The sequence below is a fragment of the Oncorhynchus clarkii genome, chromosome 3 (genome assembly GCF_045791955.1).
Source record: "Oncorhynchus clarkii lewisi isolate Uvic-CL-2024 chromosome 3, UVic_Ocla_1.0, whole genome shotgun sequence".
NCBI classification, from domain to species: Eukaryota; Metazoa; Chordata; class Actinopteri; order Salmoniformes; family Salmonidae; genus Oncorhynchus; species Oncorhynchus clarkii.
This window is the reverse complement of record NC_092149.1, coordinates 44441318-44464712: the sequence shown is the minus strand read 5'-3', so window position 1 is coordinate 44464712 and position 23395 is coordinate 44441318. Positions and strand designations below refer to the sequence as shown.

The following is a 23395-nucleotide window of genomic DNA, read 5'->3' as shown; positions in this document are numbered from 1 at the left end:
TCTGGATGAACTGCAGAGATCTACAGCTGAGGTGGGAGACTCTGTCCATAGGACAACAATCAGTCGTATATTGCACAAATCTGGCCTTTACGGAAGAGTGGCAAGAAGAAAGCCATTTCTTAAAGATATCCATAAAAAGTGTTGTTTAAAGTTTGCCACAAGCCACCTGGGAGACACACCAAACATGTGGAAGAAGGTGCTCTGGTCAGATGAAACCAAAATTGAACTTTTTGGCAACAATGCAAAACGTTATGTTTGGCGTAAAAGCAACACAGCTCATCACCCTGAACACACCATCCCCACTGTCAAACATGGTGGTGGCAGCATCATGGTTTGGGCCTGCTTTTCTTCAGCAGGGACAGGGAAGATGGTTAAAATTGATGGGAAGATGGATGGAGCCAAATACAGGACCATTCTGGAAGAAAACCTGATGGAGTCTGCAAAAGACCTGAGACTGGGACGGAGATTTGTCTTCCAACAAGACAATGATCCAAAACATAAAGCAAAATCTACAATGGAATGGTTAAAAAATAAACATATCCAGGTGTTAGAATGGCCAAGTCAAAGTCCAGACCTGAATCCAATCGAGAATCTGTGGAAAGACCTGAAAACTGCTGTTCACAAATGCTCTCCATCCAACCTCACTGAGCTCGAGCTGTTTTGCAAGGAGGAATGGGAAAACATTTCAGTCTCTCGATGTGCAAAACTGATAGAGACATACCCCAAGCGACTTACAGCTGTAATCGCAGCAAAAGGTGGCGCTACAAAGTATTAACTTAAGGGGGCTGAATAATTTTGCACGCCCAATTTTTCAGTTTTTGATTTGTTAAAAAAGTTTGAAATATCCAATAAATGTCGTTCCACTTCATGATTGTGTCCCACTTGTTGTTGATTCTTCACAAAAAAATACAGTTTTATATCTTTATGTTTGAAGCCTGAAATGTGGCAAAAGGTCGCAAAGTTCAAGGGGGCCGAATACTTTCGCAAGGCACTGTACCTGCAGGAGCGCGTGCTACGTGGGTGTTGCTATGGTGACCAGTGAGCTGAGATAAGGCAGGACTTTACCTAGCAAAGACTTACAGATGACCTGGAGCCAGTGGTTTTAGCGATGAATTTGTAGCGAGGGCCAGCCAACGAGAGCATACAGGTTGCAGTGGTGGGTAGTATATGGGGCATTGGTAACAAAACGGACAGCACTGTGATAGACTACATCCAGGTGGCGAGTAGAGTGTTGGAGGCTATTTTGTAAATCGTTGAAGTCAAGGATCGGTAGGATAGTCAGTTTTACGAGGGTATTTTTGGCAGCATGAGTGAAGGAGGCTTTATTGCGAAATAGGAAGCCGACTCTAGATTTCATTTTGGATTGGAGATGCTTAATGTGAGTCTGGAAGGAGACTTTACAGTCTAACTATTTGTAGTTGTCCACATATTCTAAGTCAGAACCGTCCAGTGTAGCAACAGGCTAACAATCTTGGCAGATAATTTTTAGAAAGAGAGGGTCCAGATTGTCTAGGCCAGCTGGTTTGTTGGGATCCAGATTAGTAAAGTGTTGGTCCCATTTTTAATAATCTGAAATAAAAGATCCCAGAAATGTTGCATATGCACAAAAAACGTATTTCTCTCAAATTTGTGTACATCCTTATTTTTGAGCAGTTCTCCTTTGCCAAGATAATCCATCCACCTGACTAGTGTGGCATATCAAGAAGCTGATTAAACAGCATGATCCTTACACAGGTGCACCTTGTGCTGGGGACAATAAAAGGCCACTTTAAAATGTGCAGTTTTGTCACACAACACATGCCACAGATGTCTCAAGTTTTTAAGGAGCATGCAGTTGGAATGTTGACTGCAGAAATGTCCACCAGAGCTGTTGCCAGTAAATGTAATGTTAAGTTCTCTACCATAAGCCGTCTCCAACAATGTTTTAGAGAATTTGGCAGTACGTCCAACCGGCCTCACAACCGCAGACCATGTGTAACCACACCAGCCCAGGACCTCCACATCCGGCTTCTTCACCTGCAGGATTGTCTGAGGAGTATTTCTGTCTGTAATAAAGCCCTTTTTTGGGGGAAAACCATGTTCTAGCTCCCTCCCAGGCTCACCAATGGCTGTGCCCCTGCCCAGACATGTGAAATCCATAGATTAGGGTCTAATGACTCTGATTTCCATCTATGAACTGTAACTCAGTAAAACATTTGAAATTGTTTTATGTTGCGTTTATATTTTTGTTCAGCAGTTGGAAATGAATGTACTTCTGGTGTACCAAAATGCAACGATACTGTCTCAATTACACCAACAGCGTATTGCGTTTTGGTACACCAGAAGTACATTTAATTTCCAATGGAACGCTTTGTTTGCCTTGCAGCATTGCGTTGTAGAGGTGCATATGTTGGATTTATCAACTTATGTATCAAGTTGTATGTGTAAAAGGCTTGAAGGAAATGGTAGCAGAAGGTGGTGACATGCCTTGATCACACCAATATTGAGGAGCAAATATTATGCAGCATCATCTGGATATGTGTGCAAAAAAAGTTAAACATTCACCTTCTGCTACCATTTCTGTCAAGCCGTCTATGCATACAGTTTGACGCATACTGCCTCTGCAACGCAATGCTGCGTGTTTCTGGTGTTACAAATGCAAAACTCTATCAGTGTTCGAAGCGTAGGTCCGGTCCAAGCTCCACCCCGGGCATTTTGTGTTGCCAAGTCTTTGTCCGGAACTCGCAATTCTGGCTATCCACTGGGACTTTGCTATGCGCTTAGCCTCAGGACTTTAGCACGCCTAGCGTATAATACAGTCTAGTGTCCTGTCTGTAAAGAAACTGTAGCTCGCAAACATTTTCGGTCAACTTTTTTTTATAAAAAAACTTTTATTTTATTTTTTATTTTTCCTCCCCATCATTGTCCTTCGTTGGAACCGAAGTCGAGGTGGATGCAACTTTACAGACATTGTAAAAACAAGTTTGGCCGTTTTCGTTTGGTTGCCTATTATAGGAAAAGTGTAATACGTTTGAAACTAATGTTTTGTTCCCTGCTTTTTGATTCTATGGGAGAGTCTGGAACTCGAAAAACATTTTGAAGACTAAACCCTACTTTTTTTTTACAACATTGCCTTCATGTTTCCCATATATGTATAGTTTTAAGGTGGCCATGCACGTTTGTGAATTAAGAATCCGGTTAGCTAGTCAACCAATTCGGTAACTTTTAGAGCTTTAGCTAGTAGCCAGTGAAGTGTAAGGAAATCTGGGTCTCCATGAAGAAATCCCAACGTGCGAGTTGAAACTGTCCTAGTAACCTAATACAACTGAACGCTTTTCTCGTGTTTTGTGTGCCCATAACATTTTTTATTTTATTTAACCGACTCAATGAACACGATGTTAGTGTTCTCTACGGTTTACACATTGGCCCTGCTTTTTGTTTCGACGAAGGCTGAGCCCAATTCGAAAAGCTGCATTGAAGTTAGGGCTGCATACAGTTCCAAAGGCTTCAACGTCAATGACGTTCCCAACAAAGGGGTACACGGTAAGTTTGCCTTAAATCTTGTTCATGACTAATTTCAACGTTTTCTATTTCATTTAGGCCAGAACCATATAATGCTACTGTTAAGTGTGTTTGTTCATTCATTTAGGTGTGATTGTCTGTGTTACGTCTTTCCATGAAGATCATTTATGCGCGAATTGTGACATTTTAAAGCTAAAATGCTACAATCAAGTTCACTTGTAACGTTATGTAACAATGTAACGTTTGTGAGGTTTAAAGTAACACCCATCTGCAAATAATTTGATAGGTTTAGGCTATGTTAAACTGCCTATCGTTGGGTGATTTGAAATTAACCAAAAGTGGTCCTAGTATTCATATGACAATCATTAATGAATAGCCTAATTGGCTTAAATAACTAAACTCACAATCCCCCCGAAACTCCTTTAATTATAAACTCGGTGGTTTGAGTAAAAAATGTATTACGGGCACGACTGGACAGTTTCTTGATATTCACCGAAATAAGAGCTAGACTGAATACGGTCTGCGGAGCAAATGAGTTTGACACCCCTGGGCTAAATTTGCATGGCTGTTGTTGCCTTATGCTGCATTTAGACGAGGAAAGCAAAAACCACAAACACTGACCGCAAACGCAAGATGGTATGCGTTGCTATGGTGATTTTAGTAAATAAACCGTGCAGATCAACATCCGTTAGAAAACAACGCTATTGCAGAAGTTACAATATGTGTCCCTTGGCGGCTGACACAATTCACCGCCAGCCTCAATTGCATTTACCTTATTTCTCGAATTGACAACAATAACATCTGGTTTACCGCTACATCATACCATCTAAACGCAGCATTACTTTTGTTTTTACCATATTCCACAGCAAAAATAAACAGCAAATACTTGCCTCCTTCATTTATGATTTTTCTTCTTCTGATTTACAACTACAGGAACTAAAACAATATACAAACTGTGCAATCCACTATTGTATACCCTGTCTTCCGAAGTGGTGTCTTTGCGGCCCTTATTACCTGCGGTGTTGTGGAGGAAAACGTGGATATGTATTTGGCATAAGAAGTCAATTTAGAGCATGCCACACAGTCTCTATCGGGGTAATAGTCTGTTAGATGTTTTTATTTGATTGTAAGACAGACGGGTACTTTTAAGACCAGATTTTTGGGGAAACAAAAAACATACTTTTTAAAAAATAGTATAACATCTTATTATTTACGCAACTTTCTCAAAGAAATCATAACATTTCTCAAAGCTAAAGAAGAACATAATATATGCTACATTTTGAGTTAAAAAAGCTTAACTTTCCAGTTACAAGTAATTTACTGCTCAAAATCCCAGGTAAAAAGTCAGTTTGGGGAACAAGGTCCATATCCTTAATGTCCCATGTGTTAATTTATTTCCCTCAGTCTTTTTCTGGTCGGAAAATGATTGGTCCCATGTGTGCAAAGTTAACCCTCAATAGGCTGCACATTTAGTAAATAATGTATAGTTTCACTTCCTGTTGGAAGTAATGCACATTTTGGGGGAGATTCTAAATGGCTGTACAGGGGAGCCGAGAGTGGTGGTGGGGGGCTGGCTAAGAAATTCTTCCCTGAGCCCCACATACTTTAAATCCCACCTCCTCTCATCCTTCCCCGTTTCAGTTTTTGGTTTATGTCAGGTTTTGCTAACATGTTGGAACTTTCAGGCCATATTAGATTTAGTGCTGCATGGATAATATGTTGAATGTGGTTCTGGTCTCCTTTTCTATAAGTCATGATGTCATATTATCCATATCTTCACTTTTAACAAACATGGTCATCAGCATGTTGGTTCTTTGCGTCACCTATTAGTAGGATTCTCTCTTCCAGCCAAAGATTAGGTAGGTAGATTTAAAAAATCATTTTTACCAGCCAAATACGCTAAAATTACTCCAACAAAACACAAAAAAACGGATGAGCGTGCTTTGGGATTTTTATAAAACAATAAATGTATTGCTAGTAAGAAGTAATGTGGTATATTGTTTAATTTCATACATTCTTTGTGACCTGTTTTTTTTAACCAAAATAGCACAGAGAAACATTTATCTGCCCCTTTAATGTTTACATGTTTTATTTTTATTTCCCCTTTATTTAGCCAGGTAGGCTAGTTGAGAACAAGTTCTCATTTATAACTGCGACCTGGCCAAGATAAAGCAAAGCAGTGCGACAAAAACAACACAGTTACACATGGAATAAACAAACATACAGTCAATAACAATAGAGGAAAAAAGTATATATACAGTGTGTGCAAATGAGGTAAGATAAGGGAGGTAAGGCAATAAATAGGCCATAGTGGCAAAATAATTACAATTTAGCAATTAAACACTGGAGTGATAGATGTGCAGAAGATGAATGTGCAAGTAGAGATACTGGGGTGCAATGGAGCAAAAAAATAATTAACAGTATGGGGATGAGGTAGTTGGATGGGCTATTTACAGATTGGATGTGTGCAGTGATCTGTGAGCTGCTCTGACAGCTGGTGCTTAAAGTTAATGAGGGAAATATGGTTCTCCAGCTTCAGTGATTTTTGCAATTTGTTCCAGTCATTGGCAGCAGAGAACTGGAAGGAAAGGCAGCCAAAGTAGGAATTGGCTTTGGGGGTGACCAGTGAAATATACCTGCTGGAGCGTGTGCTACGGGTTATGGGTGCTGCTATGGTGCTGCTATGGTAACGACCCATCGCATGCATGTTGATTTTGTCCATCCACACCAGACGTGATCAGGACACGCAGGTTGATATATCAAAACGAACTCTGAACCAACTATATTAGTTTGGGGACAGGTTGAAAAACATGAAACATTCTTGGACATTTAGCTAGCTAGCTTGCTGTTGCTAGCTAATTTGTCCTGTGATATAAACATTGTGCATTTCAGGTAAAATAACAACCCAATGTCCTTTTTTTCTGGATCTTTGTTGAATTTTGACCCATTTTGAGTCACACACAGTCATGTGTTCTGTACTCTGAAAATGAATACACAAATAAAAGGAGAAACCTAGTTAGTTTCTAGTAATCTCTCCTCCAGTCTTCTTCTGTGAACCAACTTTAAGGTGCATTACTACCACCAATTAGAGTGTGGACCCAGTTCATCTTTCAATCACCCATGTTGGGTATATGCTCCTAAAAACAAAAGAGATAGGAGAGGTGGGACTTGCAGCACGTCATGCATCAAAAATGGAACCAAGATCTAATTTAGCGCCTGGCTACGCAGATGCTCGCGAGCAGTTTGTATGAAATGTTGGAATAGTATGTATGTGTCCATTTATTTAGCTATGCTTGCGCACGCAATGCGGGTGGTGTGGTCAGCATGTTAGTCTGACTAGTAGCAGTGTTGTCTTCTCTTCCCTAGCAGTTGAAACTCAAATATTGGAAAATAACCTAGCTTGTGAACAAAACAATGTAAATAGACAAGGAACACAAGGACGAAGTCTTACTTCAGTAGACTTTTGTTTCAAGTAAATTAGACCAAATGAAATCAAATTGGTCACATGCATGTGTTTATCAGATGTAATTGCGGGTGTAGCGAAATGCTTGTGCTTCTAGTTCCGACAGTTATTAGTTATTGCTGCACTAAGTGTCTAACAAGTCATATAACAACTTCACAACAAATACCTCATACACACAAATCTAAGTAAAGTAAAGGAATGGAATTAAGAATATATAAATATATGGATGAGCAATGTCAGAGCAGCATAGACTAAAATACAGTAGATATGTATTCAATACTATGAGATGAGTAATGCAAGATATGTAAACATTATTGAAGTTACCTTTTTTAACCTTTTTATTTAACTAGGCAAGTCGGTTAAGAACAAATTCTTATTTTCAATGACAGCCTAGGAACAGTGGGTTAACTGCCTTGTTCAGGGGCAGAACAACATTTTTACCTTGACAGCTCTGGGATTCAATCTTGCAACCTTTCGGTTACAAGTCCAATGCCCCATTGTTCCCTTTATTAAAGTGGCCAATGATTTCAAGTCTGTATATAGGCAGCAGCATCTCTGTGCTAGTGATCGCTATTTAACAGTCTGATGGCTTTGAGATAGAAGCTGTTTTTCATTCTCTTTGTCAAAGCTTTTATGTACCTGTACGGACATCGCTTTCTGGATGGTAGCGGGGCAGTGGTTCGGGTGGTTGTTGTCCTTGAGGATCTTTTGGCCGCCTTGTGACATTGGGTGCTGTAGGTGCCCTGGAGGGCAGGTAGTTTGCCCCTGGTGATGCCTTGTGCAGACCGCACCACCCTCTGGAGAGCCCTGCGGTTGTGGGCGGTGCATTTGCAGTACCAGGCAGTGATACAGCCCGACAGGATGCTCTCAATTGTGCATCTGTAAAAGTTTGTGAGGGTTTTAGATGACAAGCTAAATTTCATTCTCCTAAGGTTGAAGAGGCGCTGTTGCGCCTTCTTCACCACACTGTCTGTGTGGGTAGACTATTTCAGTTTATCAGTGATATAATTCAGAGTTCAGTGTGTCAAATTGGAGGGCATGTTGTCCGGTCCTCTAGGATTCTATGGGGGTGCCACAGGGTTCAATTCTCGGGCCGACACTTTTCTCTGTATATATCAATGATGTTGCTCTCGCTGCGGGCGATTCCCTGATCCACCTCTACGCAGACAACACCATTCTGTATACTTCTGGCCCTTCCTTGGACACTGTGCTATCTAACCTCCAAACGAGCTTTAATGCCATACAACACTCCTTCCGTGGCCTCCAACTGCTCTTAAACGCTAGTAAAACCAAATGCATGCTTTTCAACCGTTCGCTGCCTGCACCCGCACGCCCGACTAGCATCACCAGCCTGGATGGTTCCGACCTAGAATATGTGGACATCTATAAGTTTCTAGGTGTCTGGCTAGACTGTAAACTCTCCTTCCAGACTCATATCAAACATCTCCAATCCAAAATCAAATCTAGAATCGGCTTTCTATTTCGCAACTAAGCCTCCTTCACTCACGCCGCCAAACTTACCCTAGTAAAACTGACTATCCTACCGATCCTCGACTTCGGCGATGTCATCTACAAAATGGCTTCCAATACTCTACTCAGCAAACTGGATGCAGTTTATCACAGTGCCATCCGCTTTGTTACTAAAGCACCTTATACCACCCACCACTGCGACCTGTATGCTCTAGTCGGCTGGCCCTCGCTACATATTCGTCGCTAGACCCACTGGCTCCAGGTCATCTACAAGTCCATGCTAGGTAAAGCTCCGCCTTATCTCAGTTCACTGGTCACAATGGCAACACCCACCCGTAGCACGTGCTCCAGCAGGTGTATCTCACTGATCATCCCTAAAGCCAACACCTCATTTGGCCGCCTTTCCTTCCAGTTCTCTGCTGCCTGTGACTGGAACGAATTGCAAAAATGGCTGAAGTTGGAGACTTTTATCTCCCTTACCAACTTTAAACATCTGCTATCTGAGCAGCTAACCGATCGCTGCAGCTGTACATAGTCCATCGGTAAATAGCCCACCCAATTTACCTACCTCACCCCCATACTGTTTTTATTTATTTTTCTGCTCTTTAGCACACCAGTATATCTACCTGCACATGACCATCTGATTATTTATCACTCGTGTTAATCTGCTAAATTGTAATTATTGTCCTCCCTCGTGCCTTTTGCACACTGTATATACTTTTTTTTTTAAATGTAATTTTTTTTCTACTGTGTTATTGACTTGTTTATTGTTTACTCCATGTGTAACTCTGTGTGGCTTTCTGTTCACACTGCTATGCTTTATCTTGGCCAGGTCGCAGTTGTAAATGAGAACTTGTTCTCAACTAGCCTACCTGGTTAAATAAAGGTGGAATAAAAATAAAATAAATATGTACGCTGAGGAACTTAACTTTCCACCTTGTCCACTGCTGTCCCGTCGATGTGGATAGGAGGGTGCTCCCTCTACTGTTTCCTGAAGTCCAAGATCATCTTTGTTTTGTTGACGTTGAGTGAGAGGTTATTTTCCTGACACCACACTCCCAGAGCCCTCACCTCCTCCCTGTAGTCAATGAACAGCATTCTTACATAGGTATTTAGGTATTCCTCTTGTCCAGATGGGATTGTGCAGTGTGATTGCATCATCTGTGGACCTATGGGGCGGTAAGCAAATTGAAGTGGGTCTAGGGTATCAGGTAAGGTAGAGGTAATAGGATCCTTGACTAGTCTCTCAAAGCACTTCATGACGACAGAAGTGGGTGCTTTGAGGCGATAGTCATTTATATCAGTTGCCTTTGCATTCTTGGGTACAGGAACAATGGTGGCCATCTTGAAGCATGTGGGGACAGCAGACTGGGATAGGGAGAGATTTAATGTCTGTAAATACACCAGACAGCTGGTCAGCGCATGCTCTGAGGACGCGGTTTAGGATGCCGTCTGGGCCGGCAGTCTTGCAAGGGTTAACACGTTTAACTTTTTATGGCTGCAGGGGCAGTATTGAGTAGCTTGGATGAAAGGTGCCCATATCAAACGGCCTGCTACTCAGTCATAGTTGCTAATATTTGCATATTAGTATTGGATAGAAAACACTCTGAAGTTTCTAAAACTGTTTGAATTATGTCTGTGAGTATAACAGAACTCGTATAGCAGGCAAAAACCTGTGAAATTCCACTTCCTGTTTTTTTTTCTGGAGGTGGCAGATTTTCAACCAAGGTCTCATTGAAATTACAGCGATATGGATGGGTTTTCACTTCCTACGCCTTCCACTAGATGTCAGCAGTCAATAGAACTTTGTCTGATGACTCTAATGTGAAGGGGGGTCGATTGACACAGGAAATAGTCACCACAGCCATGAGTGGACCATGCTTTCACCAGGTGCGTTCACAGGGGAAGGACTTGCGTTCCACCGCTCATCTGAAGTAACTCTAATTTTCCGGCTGGAACGTTTTTCAAGATATATGTAAACAACCTTCTAAAGATTGATTCAGTACATTGTTTGACATGTTTCTACTGACTGTTACGGAACTTTTGGACATTTTGTCACGTTATAGTGGACGCGCCTCGTGACTTTGGAATTGTTTACCAAACACGCTAACCAAAGTAGCTAATTGGACATATATAACGGACATTTTCGAACAAATCAAGCATTTATTGTGGACCTGGGATTTCTAGAACTGCATTCTGATGAAGTTCATCAAAGGTAAGGAAACATTTATCATGTATTTTCTGGTTTCTGTTGACTCCAACATGGAGGCTAATTTGGCTACTGTTCTGAGCGCCGTCTCAGATTATTGCATGGGTTGCTTTTTCCGTAAACTTTTTTTGAAATCTGACACAGCGGTTGCATTAAGGAGTGGTATATCTATAATTCCATGTGTATACTTGTATTATCATCTACATTTATGATGAGTATTTCGGTTGAAACGATGTGGCTATGCAAAATCACTTGATGTTTTTGGAACTAGTGAATCTAAATAGCCAATGTAAACTCAATTTGTTTTATATAAATATGAACTTTATCAAACAAAACATGCATGTATTGTGTAACATGAAGTCCTATGAGTGTCATCTGATGAAGATAATTCAAGGTTAGTGATTCATTTTATCTTTATTTCTGGTTTTTGTGAATGCTATATTTCGCTGGAAAATGGCTGCGCTTATTGTGGTTTGGTGGAGACCTAACAATCGTTTGTAGTGCTTTCGCTGAAAAGCCTATTTGAAATCGGACACGTTGGTGGGATTAACAACGGGAATAGCCTTAAAATGATAGATGTTTTAGGAATTGTAATTATGAGATTTCTGTGGTTTGAATTTGGCGCCCTATATTTTCACTGGTAGTTGTCATATCAATCCCAGTATCGGGATTGCAGCCATAACAGGTTCAATGTCTTGCTCATTTTGGCCACAGAGAAAGAGAGCCCACAGTTCCTTGGTAGCGGGCTGCGTCGGTTGGACTGTGTTATCCTCAAATGAGCAAATAACGTGTTTATCTTGTCTAGAAGCAAGAAGTCGATGTCTGCGACGTGGCTGGTTTTCCTTTTCTAGTCCGTGATCGTCTGTAGACCCTAACACATATGTCTTGTGTCTGAGCCGTTGTATTGCAACTCCACTTTGTCTACTGATGTTTTGCTTGTTTGATTGCCTTGCGGCGGGAATGACTACTCTGTGTTCTGCCAAATTTCCAGTGAACTTGCCATGGTTAAATGCGGTGGTTCACACTTTCAGTTTCGCTCGAATGCTGGTTAGGCTTGGTTTTAACTTCTTCGTGACGGGGCAGTATTTTCACGTCCGGATGAAATGCATGCCCAAATTCAAATGAGATGTGGATAGAAAACACTGAAGTTTCTAAAACTGTTTGAATCATGTCTGTGAGTATAACAGAACTTATTTAGCAGGCGAAACCCCAAGGACAAACCATTCCATTTTTTTTGAGGTCACTCTCTTTTCAATGGGGTTTCATTGGGAATCCAGATTTCTAAGGGACCTTCTTGCAGTCCCTATTACTTCCACTGGATGTCAACAGTCTTTAGAAATTGGTTGAGGTTATTCCTTTGTGTAATGAAGAAGTACGGCCATCTTGATCAAGGTTCACTTAAAGTGTACTGTTAGAGGCGCGTGACCAGAAAGCTAGCTACAGTTTGTTTTCCTCCTGTATTGAACACAGATCATCCAGTCTCTTATCGATTATTTACGTTAAAAAATACCTAAAGTTGTATTACAAAAGTAGTTTGAAATGTTTTGGCAAAGTTTACAGGTAACTTTTGAGATATTTTGTAGTCACGTTGCGCAAGTTGGAACCGGTGTTTTTCTGGATCAAACGACGTCTTGCTCCCAGACAAATTTAACTTCTTGACGCTACCCAGGATAATTTTCATCAACAACCGCTGAATTGCAGAGCGCCACATTCAAATAATATTACAAATATTTATATTCATGAAATCACAAGTGCAATATAGCAAAACACAGCTTAGATTTTTGTTAATCCACCTGTCGTGTCAGATTTTGAAAATATGCTTTACAGCGAAAGCAATCCAAGCGTTTGTAAGTTTAGCGATCACTAGACAAAACATTATGAACACCTAGCATCAAAGTAGTTTGGTCATGAAAATCAGAAAAGCAATCAAATTAATCACTTACCTTTTGATGAGCTTTGGATGTTTTCACTCACGAGACTTCCAGTTACAGAATAAATAAACCTCCGTTTTTTTGGGCGTTATGCTCAGAAATCCACAGGCTCGAGCCGTCACAACGCAGACACAAATTCCAAATAGTATCCATAATGTCCACAGAAACATGTCAAACGTTTTTATAATCAATCCTCAGGTTGTTTGTAAAATATATAATCGATAATATATCAACCGCGACTGTCTTTTTCAGTAGGAGAGGGAGAGACAATGGCTGCCCAAGCTGTGTTGCACAAGCAAAAATCATGCGAACACCCAGCTATCCACTACGCGATGTTATCTTTCTCGCTAATTTTTCTAAAGAAAAGCCTGAAACGATGTCTAAAGACTGTTGACACCTTGAGGAAGCGATAGGAAAAGGAATCTGGTTGATATCCCTTTAAATGGAGAGAAGGCAGGCTATGGAACATGGAGCTTTCAAAATAGAAGCCACTTCCTGGTTTGATTTTACCCAGGTTTCACCTGAAATATGAGTTCTGTTATACCCACAGAGAATATTTTGACAGTTTTGGAAACTTTTTTCTATCTTAATCTGTCAATTATATGCGTATTCTAGCATATGGGCCTGAGAAATAGGCCGTTTACATTGGGAACGTTATTTTTCCAAACATAAAAATATTGCCCCCTCGCTGAAAGAGGTTAAACAACTTCTTTGCTCGCTTTGAGGACAATACAGTGCCACTGACACGGCCCGCTACCAACGCCGGTGGGCTCGCCTTCACTGTGGGTAAAACATTTGAGCGTGTTAACCCTCGCGAAGCTGCCGGCCCAGACGGCATCCCTAGCCACGTCCTAACAGCATATGCTGGCTGGTGTGTTTACGGACATTTTCAATCAATCCCGATCCCAGTCTGCTGTGCCCACATGCTTCAAGATGGCCACCATTGTTCCTGTTCCCAAGAAAGCTAAGGTAACTGAACTAAATTACTCTCGCCCCGTAGCACTCACTTTTGTCATCATGAAGTGCTTTGAGAGACTAGCCAAGGATCATATCACCTGATACCCTAGACCCATTCCAATTTGCTTACCGCCCAATAGGTCCACAGACGATGCAATCGGCAACATACTGCACACTACCCTATCCCATCTGGACAAGAGGAATACCTACGTAAGAATGCTTGTTCATTGACTACAGCTCAGCATTTAACACCATAGTATACTCCAAACTCGCCATTAAGCTCGAGACCCTGGGTCTCGACCCTGCCCTGTGCAACTGGGTCCTGGACTTTCCTCGACGTACACATCACGGACAAACTGAAATGGTCCACCCACACAGACAGTGGTGAAGATGACGCGATAACGCCTCTTCAATCTCAGGAACCTGAAGAAATGTGTCTTGTCACCTAAAACAATCACAAATATTCAAAATCTCTGAATGATCCAATGTTGACCTAAATAACTAATGATGATAAATACAATCCACCTGTGTGTAATCAAGTCTCCGTATAAATGCACCTGCACTGTGATAGTTTTAGAAGTCCCTTAAAAGCGCAGAGAGCATCATGAAGAACAAGGAACACACCAGGCAGGTCCGAGATACTGTTGTGAAGAAGTTTAAAGCCGGATTTGGATACAAAAAGATTTCCCAAGCTTTAAACATCCCAAGGAGCACTGTGCAAGCGATAATATTGAAATGGAAGGAGTATCAGACCACTGCAAATCTACCAAGACCTGGCCGTCTCTCTAAACTTTCAGCTCATACAAGGAGAAGACTGATCAGAGATGCAGCCAAGAGGCCCATGATCACTCTGGATGAACTGCAGAGATCTACAGCTGAGGTGGGAGACTCTGTCCATAGGACAACAATCAGTCGTATATTGCACAAATCTGGCCTTTATGGAAGAGTGGCAAGAAGAAAGCCATTTCTTAAAGATATCCATAAAAAGTGTTGTTTAAAGTTTGCCACAAGCCACCTGGGAGACACACCAAACATGTGGAAGAAGGTGCTCTGGTCAGATGAAACCAAAATTGAACTTTTTGGCAACAATGCAAAAAGTTATGTTTGGCGTAAAAGCAACACAGCTCATCACCCTGAACACACCATCCCCACTGTCAAACATGGTGGTGGCAGCATCATGGTTTGGGCCTGCTTTTCTTCAGCAGGGACAGGGAAGATGGTTAAAATTGATGGGAAGATGGATGGAGCCAAATACAGGACCATTCTGGAAGAAAACCTGATGGAGTCTGCAAAAGACCTGAGACTGGGACGGAGATTTGTCTTCCAACAAGACAATGATCCAAAACATAAAGCAAAATCTACAATGGAATGGTTCAAAAATAAACATATCCAGGTGTTAGAATGGCCAAGTCAAAGTCCAGACCTGAATCCAATCGAGAATCTGTGGAAAGAACTGAAAACTGCTGTTCACAAATGCTCTCCATCCAACCTCACTGAGCTCGAGCTGTTTTGCAAGGAGGAATGGGAAAAAATGTCAGTCTCTCGATGTGCAAAACTGATAGAGACATACCCCAAGCGACTTACAGCTGTAATCGCAGCAAAAGGTGGAGCTACAAAGTATTAACTTAAGGGGGCTGAATAATTTTGCACGCCCAATTTTTCAGTTTTTGATTTGTTAAAAAAGTTTGAAATATCCAATAAATGTCGTTCCACTTCATGATTGTGTCCCACTTGTTGTTGATTCTTCACAAAAAAATACAGTTTTATATCTTTATGTTTGAAGCCTGAAATGTGGCAAAAGTTCGCAAAGTTCAAGGGGGCCGAATACTTTCGCAAGGCACTGTATATGTGTATACACTGTACTCTATACCATCTACTGCATCTTGCCTATGCCTTTCGGCCATCGCTCATCCATATATTTATATATGCATATTCTTATTCATTCCTTTACACTTGTGTATAAGGTAGTCGTTGGGAATTTGTTACTTGTTAGATATTACTGCACTGTCGGAACTAGAAGCACAAGCATCTCGCTACACTTGCATTAACATCTGCTAACCATGTATGTGACCAATAACATTTGATTTTATTTAGTTAGCTGGCTAGCATGCAAATAAATGTACTGAGTCAGAGCAAACATGGCTAGTTAACACAGCCTGATACCAGTGCTGATGTCGGCCTAAAATCATGTTTGTACAGCAGTATCTTCTAAATCAAATTGGAATAGGTAAAGCATGACTATGTTGGCTACGTGAAGAAACATTTTAATGTAGCTAAAGATTATAGGGTCCCTAGGAAACATTGACCATCACTTTGGTTCCTACCCTGTCACAATAACTCCTCCCTGGCATTTTCATCCGTTGTCATGTCAAACACTGTATTCAAAGTACCTATTATTGTTCATATTCTAACTATAGAATTATTATAGACTTTCTATTTCCCATGATTCTGACAGTTCACCCAAGTGTTTTGATCTAAATCGCAAGTCAAATCGCAACTTCAACATTTGGTTAAATATAAGCCCAAGTTTTTTGTCCATATTGTGCAGCAGTGTGGAGTGTGGAGATAATCTCAAATGAGTGCAGGATATACAGAAATTGATGGACATTGAGGAAATAATTGTAGGTTGAATTGAACAGTATAAAACAATCAGAATGGAGAAAGACCCATTGAAATCACTTAGAATGTATGTGTTGCCACTGTAGGGTCACGCTCTACTCAGAATGCACATTTAGAACATTTATCATTCAAAAACCTGAAATACTTTCCAACATTGGAAAAATACTCTTATGATAGTGCTGGGCGATATGGCCAAAATATTGGTTATTCTAAAGAAGAACATACTTTGAGCACATGACGTTCTATTCTACAAAGAACAACAGTCTAACAGTCACAGAAACTTACTGAGGGGAAAACATCCACCCTAGATAATCAGGGACACCTCATAGAGACGTATTCATACAGATAACTTTGTCACAAGCAGCAACATTCAGGCCCTAGGCCTTCTATATGGAGTACCCTGTGTCTGCTACAGAGAGGTGTGTGGGGTGGGGTGGGGGGGGCATAAAATCACTGGCAGTGGCATAGAAAAATGTCAAGTGCTTTTCTGCATGGTGGCAGGAGGGACCAGCTTTTCAAAAGAGGCAGAAAACAGAGCGGTTAACACTGACCAGATTGGTACCTACCATGTCAACGGCTCCTCATTCCATCCGAGCCATGCGCCACGCTGTGTTTCTCTCTTTTCTATTTCTACTTAAGTGAAAAATCTGTTTTGGTTTACACTGGCGGTTGGACCTGATGTCATGCCTCAGGTATGGGGCAATGGCATGGATCATAGACTAAGGGGAGAAGGGTGGGGTTATTTTCTCCTCTTCGTTTCTGCTGCAGGAACATCCCACTCGTAATCAGTCCGGTGCATTATGACTGAAGCTCAAAGCAACTATGACCTCAGCACATTGGCCTGTCAGTGAGCCAGTGAGTGAGTTGAAGAGGCTTAGCAGATGAGTGGAAGCCTTCCCCTTCTGATTATCTTTGCTGGTGGCTGTGGGCTCTGCATATTTAAGGTTTGGTAAATAGCAAGTTGTGTTATTGCGATGACATTTAGCAGATAAGAGTAGGCTAGGGGAACTGGGTCATATCAAATGTTATTAGTCACATACACATATTTAGCAGATGTTATAGCGTACAGTTGAAGTCAGATGTTTACATACACCTTAGCCAAATACATTTAAACTAATTTTTTCACGTTTCCTGAAATGTAATCCTAGTAAAAATTCAGAAGTTTACATATACTCAATTAGTGTTTGGTAGCATTGCCTTTAAATTGTTTAACTTTGGTCAAACGTTATGGGTAGCCTTCCACAAGCTTCACACTATAAGTTGGGTGAATTTTTTTTCTTCCTCCCCCATTCCTCCTGACAGACCTGGCTTTGTGATGGCCACTCCAATACATTGACTTTGTTGTCCTTAAGCCATTTTGCCACAACTTTGGAAGTATGCTTGGGGTCATTTGCAGGGTAGCCTAGTGGTTAGAGCGTTGGACTAGAAAGGTTGCAAGTTCATATCCCGAGCTGACAAGGTACAAATCTGTCATTCTGCCCCTGAACAGGCAGTTAACCCACTGTTCCTAGGCCGTCATTGAAAATAATATTTTGTTCTTAACTGACTTGCCTAGTTAAATAAAGGTAAAATAAAATATTAAAAAATTGCGACTCAATATATCTGCATAATTTTCCTCCATGATTCCAGCTATTTTGTGAAGCGCACTAGTCCCTCCTGCAGCAAAGCACCCCCACAACATGATGCTGCCACCCCCGTGTTTCACGGTTGGGATGGTGTTCTTCACAAGCCTCCCCCTTTTCCCTCCAAGCATAATGATGGTCATTATGGTGAAACAGTTCTATTTTTGTTTCATCAGACCAGAGGATATTCCTCCAAAAAGTATGATCTTTGTCCCCATCTGCAGTTGCAAACCATAGTTTGGCTTTTTTTATGGTTTTGCAGTTTTGGAGCAGTGGCTTCTTCTTTGCTGAGCGACTTTTCAGGTTTTGTCGATTATAGGACTCGTTTTACTGTGGATATACAGTGAGGGGGAAAAAAGTATTTGATCCCCTGCTGATTTTGTACGTTTGCCCACTGACAAAGAAATTCTGTCTTTAATTTTAATGGTAGGTTTATTTGAACAGTGAGAGACAGAATAACAACAAAAAACAAAAACAACAAAATCCAGAAAACGCACGTCAAAAATGTTATAAAATTATTTGCATTTTAATGAGGGAAATAAGTATTTGACCCCCTCCCAATCAGAAAGATTTCTGGCTCCCAGGTGTCTTTTATACAGATAACGAGCTAAGATTAGGAGCACACTCTTAAAGGGAGTGCTCCTAATCTCATTTGTTACCTGTATAAAAGACACCTGTCCACAGAAGCAATCAATCAGATTCCAAACTCTCCACCATGGCCATTACCAAAGAGCTCTCCAAGGATGTCAGGGACAAGATTGTAGACCTACACAAGGCTTGAATGGGCTACAAGACCATCGCCAAGCAGCTTGGTGAGAAGGTGACAACAGTTGGTGCGATTATTTGCAAATGGAAGAAACACAAAAGAGCTGTCAATCTCCCTCGGCCTGGGGCTCCATGCAAGATCTCACCTTGTGGAGTTGCAATGATCATGAGAACGGTGAGGAATCAGCACAGAACTACACTGGAGGATCTTGTCAATGATCTCAAGGCAGCTGGGACCGTAGTCAAAAAGAAAACAATTGGTGAAACACTACGCCGTGAAGGACTGAAATCCTGCAGCACCCGCAAGGTCCCCCTGCTCAAGAAAGCACATATACATGCCTGTCTGAAGTTTGCCAATGAACATCTGAATGATTCAGATGAAAACTGGGTGAAAGTGTTGTGTTCAGATGAGACCAAAATGGAGCTCTTTGGCATCAACACAACTCGCTGTGTTTGGAGGAGGAGGAATGCTGCTTTTGACCCCAAGAACATCATCCACACTGTCAAACATGGAGGTGGAAACATTATGCTTTGGGGGTGTTTTTCTTCTAAGGGGACAGGACAACTTCACCGCATCAAAGGGATGCTGGACGGGACCATGTACCGTCAAATCTTGGGTGAGAACCTCCTTCCCAAAGCCAGGGCATTGAAAATGGGTCGTGGATGGGTATTCCAGTATGACAATGACCCAAAACACACAGCCAAGGCAACAAAGGAGTGGCTCAAGAAGAAGCACATTAAGGTCCTGGGGTGGCCTAGCCAGTCTCCAGACCTTAATCCCATATAAAATCTCTGGAGGGAGTTGAAAGTTCAAGTTGCCAAATGTCAGCCTCGAAACCTTAATGACTTGGAGAAGATCTGCAAAGAGGAGTGGGACAAAAACCTGGTGGCCAACTACAAGACACGTCTGACCTCTGTGATTGCCAACAAGGGTTTTTCCACCAAGTACTAAGTCATGTTTTGCAGAGGGGTCAAATGCTTATCTCCCTCGTTAAAATGCAAATCAATTTATAACATTTTTGACATGCGTTTTCCTGGATTTTGTTGTTATTCTGTCTCTCACTGTTCAAATAAATCTACTGTTAAAATTGTAGACTGATAATTTCTTTGTCAGTGGGCAAACGTACAAAATCAGCAGGGGATCAAATACTTTTTTCCCTCACTGTAGATACCTTTGTACCTGTTTCCTCCAGCATCTTCACAAGGTCCTTTGCTGTTGTTCTGGGATGGATTTCCACTTTTCGCACCAAAGTTTGTTCATCTCTGGGAGACAGACCGAGTCTCCTTCCTGAGCAGTATGACAGCTGCATGGTCCCATGGTGTTTATACTTGCGTACTATTGTTTGTACAGTTGAACATGGTACCTTCAGGTGTTTGGAAATTGCTCCCAAGGATGCACCAGACTTGTGGAGTTCTACAATTTTTTTTCTGAGGTCTTGGCTGATTTCTTTTGATTTTCCCACGATGTCAAGCAAAGAGGCACCGAGTTTGAAGGTAGGCCTTGAAATACATCCACAGGTACACCCCCAATTGACTCAAATGATGTCAATTAGCCTATCAGAAACTTCTAAATCATTTTCTGTAATTTTCCAAGCTGTTTAAAGGCAGTCAACTTAATATATGTAAACTGCTGACCCACTGGAATTGTGATACAGTGAAATAATCTGTCTGTAAACAATTGTTGGAAAAATGACATGTCATGCACAAAGTAGATGTTCTAACCGACTTGCCAAAACTGTAGTTTGTTAACAAGAAATGTGTGGAGTGGTTGAAAACGAGTCTTAATGACTCCCACCCTAAGTGTATGTAAACTTCCGACTTCAACTGTAAGTCTCTCGGTCCTAGCTTTGATGTACCTGTACTGACCTTGTATTCTTGATGGTAGTGGGCTGAACAGGCCTTGGCTCAGGTGGCTGAGGTCCTTGATTTATCTTTTTGGCCTTCCTGTGACACCTAGGGCTGTAAATATCCTGGAGTGCAGGCATTATGCTCACCGGTGATGCGTTGGGCAGACCGCACCACCCTTTGGAGAGCCCTGCAGTTGTGGATGGTTGCCGTACCAGGTGGTGATACAGCCCGACAGGATGCTCTCAATGGTGCATCTGTAAAAATATGTGACTTTCTTAGCAGCCAAGCCAGATTTCTTCAGCTTTCTGAGGTTGACGAGCCGCTGTTGCACCTTCTTCACCACACTGTGTGCGTGGACCATTTCAGATTGTCAGTGATGTGTACGCCAAGGAACTTGAAGCTTTTAACCTTTTCCACTGCAGCCCCGTCGTTGTGGATGGGGGCGTGCGCTCTCTGCTGTCTCCTGAAGTCTACGATCAGGTCTGGGCAGCTTTTATAGCTGCCAGGCCAGTGTTCGTGTGTGGTCTCTTCTGCTCTGGTTACAGTTTTAACATAATAAAAAAAAAAACAGCTACTGTCATGTTGGATGTAGTCTATCACAGTGCCATCTGTTTTTTCACCAAAGCCCCATATACTGCGCCGTTACTTCCAGTTCTCTGCTGCCAATGACCGGAACAAATTGCAAAAATTATTGAAGCTGGAGACTTATCTCCCTCTCTAACTTTAAGCATCTGCTGTCAGAGCAGCTTACCAAACACTGTACCTGTACACAGCCCATTTGTAAATAGCACACCCAACTACCTCATCCCCATATTGTTTTTGTTTTTTTGCTCTTTTGTACCCCAGTATCTCTACTTGCACATAATCATCTGCACATCTATCACTCCAGTGTTCATGCTAAATTGGAATTATTTTGCCACTATTGCATATTTTTTGCCTTACCTTCCTAATCTTACTACATTTGCACACAATTTATATATACTTTTCTATTGTATGTCTGTTTATCCCGAGTGTAACTTTGATGTTTTTGTCACACTGCCTTGCTTTATCTTGGCCAGGTCGCAGTTGTAAATGAGAACTTGTTCTCAACTGGCCTACCTGGTTAAATACATTTTTTTATTAAACATTTCCCTTAAGGTCAGTAATTTCTGTGAAACATTAAGAGACTTACCTAACCTCAGTGTTAAGTGAAACAGAACCACAAAACAAGTGACCTGCTTTCATTATTGCAGAGACAGTGTACCTAGCCTAGTCAGTGTCAGCCTAATCAGTAGAACTTGCCTTCTTCCTTGTATTGATTTTATATCATTTTCTCATGTATGTTTATTCTGTGTTACCAACGTTTTCCCCATATAGTTCCTGGCACAAAAATCACGCTGTGTAACTACCATCAGACAAAGCATGTTTGTCAAATGATAATTGTCATTACATGCCAAATACTTCAATATTTACCAGGAGGAATAGGTATTGTGAACCTAGAGAGGAGTTGTGTGTGTGTGTGTGTGTGTGTGTGTGTGTGTGTGTGTGTGTGTGTGTGTGTGTGAGAGACTGACTTGCTTGACCTGGGGTGATCTGGGGGCTAGTGCACATGCCTGCTGGCTCAGTGGTGTAGCAGCAGCCTTATCAGTATCCTGTCCCGTGGTGACCTGGCGGTATGGCAGCACTGTGACCTGTGTTCCTCCTGGCACCCGCCGCCGTATCCACATTCACAGACAAATAAGCTTATCATTCCCACCACAAACAAATTATATTTGTCCCACATGGCTCCCTATGTAGTGCACTCATTTTTGACCAGGGTGCCATTTGGAATGCAACCCAAGCCTGCCAGAGCATTGCACCTGGCAGACCTGAACCAACAAACCGAGTACTTGTAGTTAGGTTGTGCCGGTCTTGTACAGTAGCTAAATTATTTTAGGTCTGACCTGACACAATGGCTGGTGTTCAACTTATCTCAAGTATGTAATTTTTTTCCACATTCTGATCCTTTAATGTAACATTTAGTACGACATTGATAGTGAATTAAATGTTTTATTTAACCTTACTAACCTTATTTAACCTTTATTTAACTAGGCAAATAATTTTTTACAATGACGGCCTAGGAAAAGTGGGTTAATTGCCTTGTTCAGGGGCAGAACGACAGATTTTTACCATATCAGTTTGGGGATTCGATCTAGCATCCTTTCGGTTACTGGCCCAACGCTCTAACCAATAGGCTACCTGCCGCCCCAATGATTACTGCATTGTTTGGTTTAGAGCTAGCAAGAAAGGCATTTAACTGCACGTGTGCACGTGACATTAAAACGTGAAACATTGAGACGGATGACGTGTATTCCCATTATAGATGTCAGCATTTGTTGTGGTATATCAGTAGCATCAGTGGAATGGCCCTGTGTTTTGTCTATCTATGGATTAAGAGGTCACACTGCCATCTCTCACTATCCCTCACACCATCGGGCTGGCCCAATCCTCGCCCCACTGCACCAGTGAGTGACAGATCAGTGGGGAGTGGATGCAGTGTGTGGGAACAGTGGGGCACCCTCTTTTTTTTAGGCCAGTCTGCCTCCCTCCATGCAACATTCCACACAAGACCCCCAAGACCCACCACAGGGTCCCTGGAGCTGGGAACAACAACAACAGAGGGAGAGAGGCCCGGAGTGACAGACTGAGGCACACACAGAAAGAGAGGTGGATTTGACTTGCAGAAAAAGAGGGGGAAAGGGATTTACTGGGTTACCAAGAAACAAAAAGTTTGTATGAGGGAGTGAGCGGCGAGCATGTGACACAGCTCAGGGAATTTAAAGAACATGGTCCTGGGTGAGATGCATGTACTCTTATGACTCACTCTCGATCTCTCAATGTCAATTTAAGGGCTTTATTGGCATGGGAAACACATTTTAACAAGTTAAATAAACAATAAAACATTTAACAGTAAACATTACACTCACAAAAGTTCCAAAATAGTAGACTTTTCAAATGTCATTATGTGCAAGTAAAGTAGAAAAGGGAAAAT

At 41.7% G+C, this 23395-nt stretch overlaps 1 protein-coding gene across 4 annotated transcripts in view; it reads left to right on the top strand.

Moving 5' to 3' along the window:
- The first annotated feature begins 2762 nt into the window (after positions 1–2762).
- The window catches only part of LOC139396016 (glypican-6-like), a 94896-nt gene continuing 74263 nt past the window's right edge, over positions 2763–23395 (top strand). The window contains exon 1 of one of the 4 annotated variants that reach the window (XM_071143289.1): positions 2763–3522. In XM_071143289.1, coding sequence (XP_070999390.1) covers positions 3366–3522 — 157 coding nt within the window. In that variant the 5' untranslated portion in view covers positions 2763–3365. Of the gene's footprint in view, positions 3523–10560; positions 10650–23395 lie in introns of those variants that run through there. The other 3 variants (XM_071143288.1, XM_071143291.1, XM_071143290.1) reach the window with 3 other exon arrangements.